The 7,733-nt window shown below is 38.3% G+C and overlaps 1 protein-coding gene across 1 annotated transcript in view; it reads left to right on the top strand.

Annotated features, from left to right (window-relative positions):
* The window catches only part of LOC122933115 (lipase member H-A-like), a 44,085-nt gene extending 37,366 nt beyond the window's left edge, over nt 1-6,719 (top strand). The window contains exons 9-10 of the mRNA XM_044287900.1: nt 2,050-2,223; nt 4,504-6,719. Of these exons, the coding sequence (XP_044143835.1) occupies nt 2,050-2,223; nt 4,504-4,633 (304 nt within the window). The 3' untranslated portion in view covers nt 4,634-6,719. The remainder of the gene's footprint in view (nt 1-2,049; nt 2,224-4,503) is intronic.
* The last annotated feature ends 1,014 nt before the right edge of the window (nt 6,720-7,733 follow it).

Below are 7,733 nucleotides of genomic sequence, written 5' to 3' on the forward strand. Positions count from 1 at the left end.
GAGTAGGCTACAGCTTTATAGCTATACTAATTAAAATTGGCCTATAGGCTGTGCTTTGCAATTAATTTTAGTATTGCTCAAGTGTTAAAGATGTCTAACCAAATTTTAAAGTTTAAGGGTATAAGGGTACAGACACATTTTCAGGTTTTCTGAACGTAACTGACGTGTGTGTGTGTGTGTGTGTATATATATGTGTGTGTGTGTGTGTATATCTCTCATATATATAAAAATGAGTTTCTGTCTGTCTAGACGTCTGTCTGGATGTTCTTTATGCGCGACCAAACGACTGGACCGATCTTCACCAAATTTGGCACACAGATACATCAGGTGTCCGGGAAGGTTTTAGAATGGGTCTCAGTTCTCTAGGACGTACCGTTCCTGAGATTTTAAAAAAATTACCCACATTAGCCAATACAAGCCTGCAAGTCTTTCTCTTCAAATCCCAACTGCTATAAACACAGTTTTACTCCAGGTTTCCATAACAACCCAGCAATTTTTCTTACTGCTTAAAGGGACGGGCACTGTGAAGGTCACTGTTTTTAAAGGCGCGGGCACAGTGGAGGTCACTGCTCATTTTCACTTTATGGACCAGGCCAATTTTTGCAAATCTGACCAGTGTCACTTTATGTGGTGATAACTTTAAAACACTTTGACTTATTCAGGCCATTCTGAGATTGTTTTTTTCGTCACATATTGTACTTCATGACACTGCTAAAATGGAGTAAAACAAATCATTTTTATTTATAAAAAAAATGCCAAATTTACCAAAAAATTTATAGAGCAGGCATACCTAATATATGTATACTTTTTTAATTTATTTAACTTTTACACAACAATAACAGCTTTTCTAAAACAAAAAAAATTATGTTTTAGTGTCTCCATATTCAATTGTCTTAGGTAGGGGCTAATTTTTTGCGGGATTTTGGTGGGCATACGCCTTTTTGATCGCTTGCTGTTGTACTTTTTGTGATGTAAGGTGACAAAAGTTTTTTTTTTAGCAGTTTTTAATTTTTAATTTTTTATAGGGGTTCGGTCATGTGATATGCTTATAGAGCCGGTCAATACGGACACGGCGATACCTAATATTTTTTTTCCTTATTTTTTACCAATTCTTTTTTTTTTTTTTTTTACTTTATTTGTGGGAAATTACTTATTTTATTTTTTTTACTTGAAACTTTAAATTTTTTGGGGGGAAACGTAATTTTTCAAATTTTTTTTTCACTTAATTTTTAGTCTCACTTTGGGACTTCAACTTTTGGGGGTCTAATGCCTGTAAAATTCAGGGGGCTGGATCTCACAGGCTCTTCACCGGACGGCAGCGCTGATGCCTAAGTAAGGCATCACGCTGCATTCCCTGCCATTGGGTCCCCATTACAGCCGCACAGGGACCCGATGGCACCTCCGACCGCCCGCGGCAACTCCCGTAAAAGCTGCAAACCGCAGGTCTGAATTGACACACGACCCACCCCCCCGTGCATTATCCCAGGGTGCCTGCTCAATGTTAGTGCGCAGCCACTGTGGAGGTCAATGTTAAAGGGGCAGGCACTGTGGAGGTCAATGTTAAAGGGGCGGGTACTGTAGAGGTAATTTTTATGGGGGAAAAGGTCGATATCTTTTTATGACACACTGAAACATAAAATGAAATACAGATGTAGCAGGGGTAACACTCTTAACTCGCTCAAATTTCTTAACTCATCGCGTTATCTTGAAACAAAAGCCATTGAAAAGCAATTGCTTAATGTATTTAGTTGCATTTAGTTTACATAACATGTCTCATAAAGCATGTGCGTTAACCCTGCTACATCCGTAGATGAAATATACCCGTGCGAAGCCGGGTCCTTCTGCTAATATATATATCTGTATATTTCAATGCAGTGCTGACACCTTGTACAGGCTGCGGCCTGTTACTACTAAGGAACGCCTTCTCCCATCTCAGCGAGGGGAAGGCGTTCTTGCTCGGGAAGTGTGCTTCTGGGTTTTTTACCTCTAGGATGTCATGGTCACATTCGAGTGCATTAACCTTTTATTATGTTTATTTATTTTCTCCAGAGATGCTATCACATATGAACAAAATAAAGAAGTTACCTTACTGGCCAAGTTTGATAATGAGCTTGAAGAGATTTCAAAAGTTTCTTTAATGTTTACCACCGGTTCCCTCATTGGACCAAAACACAAACTGCGAGTTATGAGGATGAGACTGAGATCTTCTTTCCATCCTGACAGGTAAAGTATCAGTAACATACTATGGTCACCAGCTGAAGCAGAAAAGAATGACCAATGTGTAGGAAACGTCATACTGGCTAACATGATTGGATATTTTCAGGGCAAGTTTATTGCTTCATTAAAATGTATCCAGTGTTATGTGAAAAAGGCAAGATAAGTCACAGCGATGAAAGCAGTTCAGGTTAGCAGTATGATCAGTTAGACTTTACATTACCACAAATATATAAAAAAAAAATAAAAAAAAAAAAATATATATATATATATAATAGTTTTTTATATAGATTATATTTTTGATGCAAGAAAAAACTACAAACTATTAGGTAAACATGAACTGAGTCTCTTCAATAACATATGGTTGTGCTCCCTCTTGGGTCACATGGTTTGAGAAGGAAGATAAGAGCTAAGAGACAGGAGCTCAGGAAACGCAGGAGCGCAGGAAACAGGCTGTGGGGGGTGAACAGTATTATGTACAGTGCTTGAAACAATTGGGGCCCTGATAGAGACCCTCAGGAAACCAAACCACTATTCTCACAATCGATCGTCAGATCAAATCAATATCCTTTTAGAGGTTCTATCTACATATAAAATAATACATTTTATTTAAATTCTTTAAAACATCCCAACAAAAACGAGTAGGTTAAAACTATCGGGTTTTCATCCAATCTTATTGTGTATATTCAGATGCCGAAGTGGGGTGAGTGAATGAACTGTCTTTTGTAAGATTTTGGTGTGAACTGTTTTTGCTCGCCTATTAATTGCTCTTTGTCCAGTTATTAGGGTACCTGGAATACAGACTAAGGGCTAATATTTCTGTGTCCGATGATACATTTATCAAATCAGTCGCAGTTATATTCACTGCTTCATTAAACTCTCTTAAATTACAGAGGAAAGCACGAATAGTCTGTGATTGGTAACACTTTCGCACCAGACATGTTTCGCCGACTTGCGGCTTCGTCAGGGGTATAGGGGTAATTAGCCCTATACCCCTGACGAAGCCGCAAGTCGGCGAAACATGTCTGGTGCGGGAGTGTTAGGTGTTTGAATTTTAGGCAGGGCATTTTTCTATCCAACTAAGACTAGATGCCGTATATTTAGTGGTGTGAGTGTGGTGTGTATGTTCGCATTAGTCCTGTAAACACGGGACTGAGGGACAGTTGTACGTGAGTGAACCCGGAGGTCTGGGTTACCAATCACAGACTATTAGGGCTTTCCTCTGTAATTTAATTTATGAGAGTTTAATAAAGCAGTGAATATAACTGTGACTGATTTGATAAATGTATCATCGGACACAGAAATATTTGCCCTTAGTCTGTATTCCAGTCACCCTAATAACTGGACAAAGAGCAATTAATAGGGGAGCAAAAAGAGTTTACACCAAAATCTTACAAAAGACAGTTCATTCACTCACCCCACTTTGGTATCTAAATATACACAATAAGATTGGATGAAAACCCGATAGTTTTAACCTACTCGTTTTTGTTGGGATGTTTTAAAGAATTGAAATAAAATGTATTATTTTATATGTAGATAGAAACATAGAAACATAGAATGTGTCGGCAGATAAGAACCATTTGGCCCATCTAGTCTGCCCAATATATCTGAATCCTATGAATAGCCCCTGGCCCTATCTTATATGAAGGATAGCCTTATGCCTATCCCATGCATGCTTAAACTCCTTCACTGTATTTGCCGCTACCACTTCTGCAGGAAGGCTATTCCATGCATCCACTACTCTCTCAGTAAAGTAATACTTCCTTATATTACTTTTAAACCTTTGCCCCTCTAATTTAAAACTGTGTCCTCTTGTGGTAGTTTTTCTTCTTTTAAATATGCTCTCCTCCTTTACCGAGTTGATTCCCTTTATGTATTTAAAAGTTTCTATCATATCCCCTCTGTCTCTTCTTTCTTCCAAGCTATACATATTAAGGTCTTTTAACCTTTCCTGGTAAGTTTTATCCTGCAATCCATGGACCAGTTTAGTAGCTCTTCTCTGAACTCTCTCTAGAGTATCTATATCCTTCTGGAGATATGGCCTCCAGTACTGCGCACAATACTCCAAGTGAGGTCTCACCAGTGATCTGTACAGCGGCATAAGTACTTCACTCTTTCTACTGCTTATACCTCTCCCTATACATCCAAGCATTCTGCTGGATAGAACCCCTAAAAGGATATTGATTTGATCTGACGATCGATTGTGAGAAATGTACAGTGCTTGATGCATATGGAGGTGGAGCATGAACAAGTAGATCAGGAGTAACCCATTTGATTTAATTTTTCCAGGGAAATACTCTGCCGCTATGACTTCGTCCTTCCTGAAAATGTTGAAATAGATTTCATGCCTGTTCCATGTCAAAACTCCAATATTTTTTCCTCCTGTTGTGGAGCAAATGGAGATGAATGCTCTGAATGAGACAATATTGTTCCCCCTTCTACCCAAGATGGTGAATGCACTTTGACAGTATTGACCATCGTTAAAAGGAAGATGGAATCAGCCGTTGTATTGAGCACCGGGATGCAACACTAGCCTAACCCCGAAATAATGCATTCCTTTATGAAGGCTTGGATATTTTCAAGGACACTTGTGCCTTTGAGACTGCAGGAATGGCATGGATTTAGTCATTTTCTATATTGTTTATTTGTATAAATAATGTGAATATTATGTGATTTTTATAATATAGAAAACTAAACTATTTCAGCAAATATTCTATTTTTGATATGAATAAGTTAATTGGAGTTAATTTTTGCTTTCAGTGCATATTCACTGTCTGTCTGTCTCTCTCTCTCTCTCTCTATCTATCTATCTATCTATCAATCTATCTATATGCGGCACCGGACAAACAAGCGTGGGGCAGGTGCTATGTACCAGGGCATGTGCTCAATGCCCAAATATAAAAAACTAAAATCGGACAGCACTCCAAAAACAACTAAAGAAGCTTATTTTTGCCACATGGGTGAATAAAATGTTAATGGATTGCTGTCCGATTTTCATGTTATATATAAACTGGCTGAAAAAAATAGCTTGAGGGGAGATATATATATATTTAGTAAAAAAAAAATTCAGCCAGTTACCCAGACACAGGATATTGAGAATTGTTTGTATGGTGTCTACCTCTGCATTTCATTTCATGAATGTATATCGTATGTGTATATGTTGTTTTTTTTAAGAAAAAGTTAAAACTGTTTTCTGTACAAACTTTTTTATTTTATTTTTTATATTTTTGTAAAAGATTAGCACTGATTATCACTGTATTTAGAAAATTGCCATGTGGGGATTGGTTTTGGGCGAAAACCCACAACGTAAAATTGACATGCTGTGGATTGCAAGTCAAGTTATTGTAGGTGCAAATTTCATTACAGAAATTTTATGCAGTGCTTGAATTAAACTTTGAAAAAAATCTCTGCTGCTGCTGTATTACACTGTAATTTTTTAACATAATATTCTGCTGTGAAAAATTGATATTGCAGTGTTTTATGCTCCGTGTGGCCGTATCTTAAAAGCTCTGGTGTACGTGTCACTGACTGCAGTTGCGCTTATGTTGTCAGAGCATTACCATGAACTAATTGCATTGTCAATTTTTATTTTGATATTGCCGCTTTACCCCCAATGACTCAGAAAAATCAAACTGGTGATGAAACTCATAGGCTTTGTGGAGGGTGTAGACAGCCTAATGCAGATCCGATGGATGCCTCTGTTAATCTTGTTATATCCTCTACTCCAGGGATGCCCAACCTGCGGCCCTCCAGCTGTTGCAAAACTACAACTCCCAGTATGCCCATACATCCTTTAGCAGGGCATGGTGGAAGTTGTAGTTTTACTCTTTAGTTTTTCTCTCTTCTTTCTTACTATGAAGCTGTTAGAAAAAGGAAAATCTGACCTATACACATCAAAAGAGGCTTAGGACAACTTCTGTAGAATTGAGGTCTGGCTGCGGTTCACATGTGTTACGTGAAGCCACTAATGGGACACTGCACTTTCCAATGCCACCACCACTCTATTCACTAACACTGCAGATAATTCTGCTACAGTGAAATACTGTAATGGCAAAACTACAACTTAACACACACCTCTCATTTCAGGTGACTTTTTACACAAAGCATGTGTGCCAATGAGTTTCAACAATATCTGGCCGTTATATGACTTGTATCTGGCAATTATCACCAGGTTTCCCCCTCTGTAGTCTCTATCTCTAATTCTTAGTTTTCTCTGAACAAGTAGGTGTAGACTAGCTGCTTTTATGTCTCCTATACACTGCTCAGAGAAAAAGTAGAGATCCTGCTATCCTATCTGTCTATCGCATACATAGAAACAATAATAGCAGCATGGAGGACGTTATAGATTTGTCTTTTTTTTTTTTTGTGAACAATTATTAAAATTGTATTTTTATGTACAGGTTTATTTTTTATATAATTATTTGTAAAAGAGCATGAATGTATTATCACTGATCATCACTGTATTTGGATAATTGTAATTGTGATAATAAATGTAGAAAAATGTATGTGACACACTGCTCCAATTGCTGATGTGATGATGTAGCAGGGCTGTATATAGAGTTCATGGTGCCCTGGACACTTTTGTGCTCCCCTCCATCAATAGCCATCAAATTTAGATAACTTTATGGTAAAGCACTAGGGAGTGCCATCAGCTGTTCCTTCCAACTCCCCCATACGCACGCTGCAAAAAATATAAATCCAAAACATCATCGAGAAGATTATGTTAAGGCTGGAATTTCCTACGCCAATGGTGGGCATACTGCTATAGAATGGACAGGTGTATATGCAGTGTACTGCTAGAGAACGCTCCAGTGTATATACAGTATACTGCTAGAGAATGGACCGGTGTAAATGGCCAACATACTGGCGAATCAGGCTGCTAAAGCTGCAACCTTCTGCTGTTACCTGAAATCCAAGTTGAGATCTATGTGATTCTTAGCGGTACACTGTATGTATACCATCTAGCACAGGGATTAGCAAACTTCGGCACTCCTGCTGCTGTGAAACTACAACTTCCAGCATGCAAACATGCTGGGCTGCTCTTCTAACTTTCATAGAAGTAAAAGCATTCTGGAAGTTGTCGTTTCTAAACAGCTGGAGTCTGGAGCTTTCTGATCCCTTCTCTAGCAGTACAAGGTATATACAGTGCCTTGCAGAAGTATTCACCCCCCCTTGACTATTTTTGTATTTTGGTGCCTCACAACCTGGAATTAACATGGATTGTCGGAGGATTTGAATCATTTAATTTACAGAACATGCCCACAACTTTTGAAGATTTTTATTTTATTTTATTGTGAAGCAAACAACAAATAAGACAAAATAACAGGAGAAGTCAATGTGCATAACTATTCACCCCCCCTAAAGTCAATACTTTGTAGAGCCACCTTTTGCAGCAATCACATCTCCAAGTCGCTTTGGATAAGTCTCTATGAGCTTGCCACATCTTACCACTGGAATTTGTGCCCATTCCTCCTTGCAGGACTGCTCCGGCTTCTTCAAGTTGGATGTTTGCGCTTGTG

This window comes from Bufo gargarizans, chromosome 3 (genome assembly GCF_014858855.1).
Source record: "Bufo gargarizans isolate SCDJY-AF-19 chromosome 3, ASM1485885v1, whole genome shotgun sequence".
NCBI classification, from domain to species: Eukaryota; Metazoa; Chordata; class Amphibia; order Anura; family Bufonidae; genus Bufo; species Bufo gargarizans.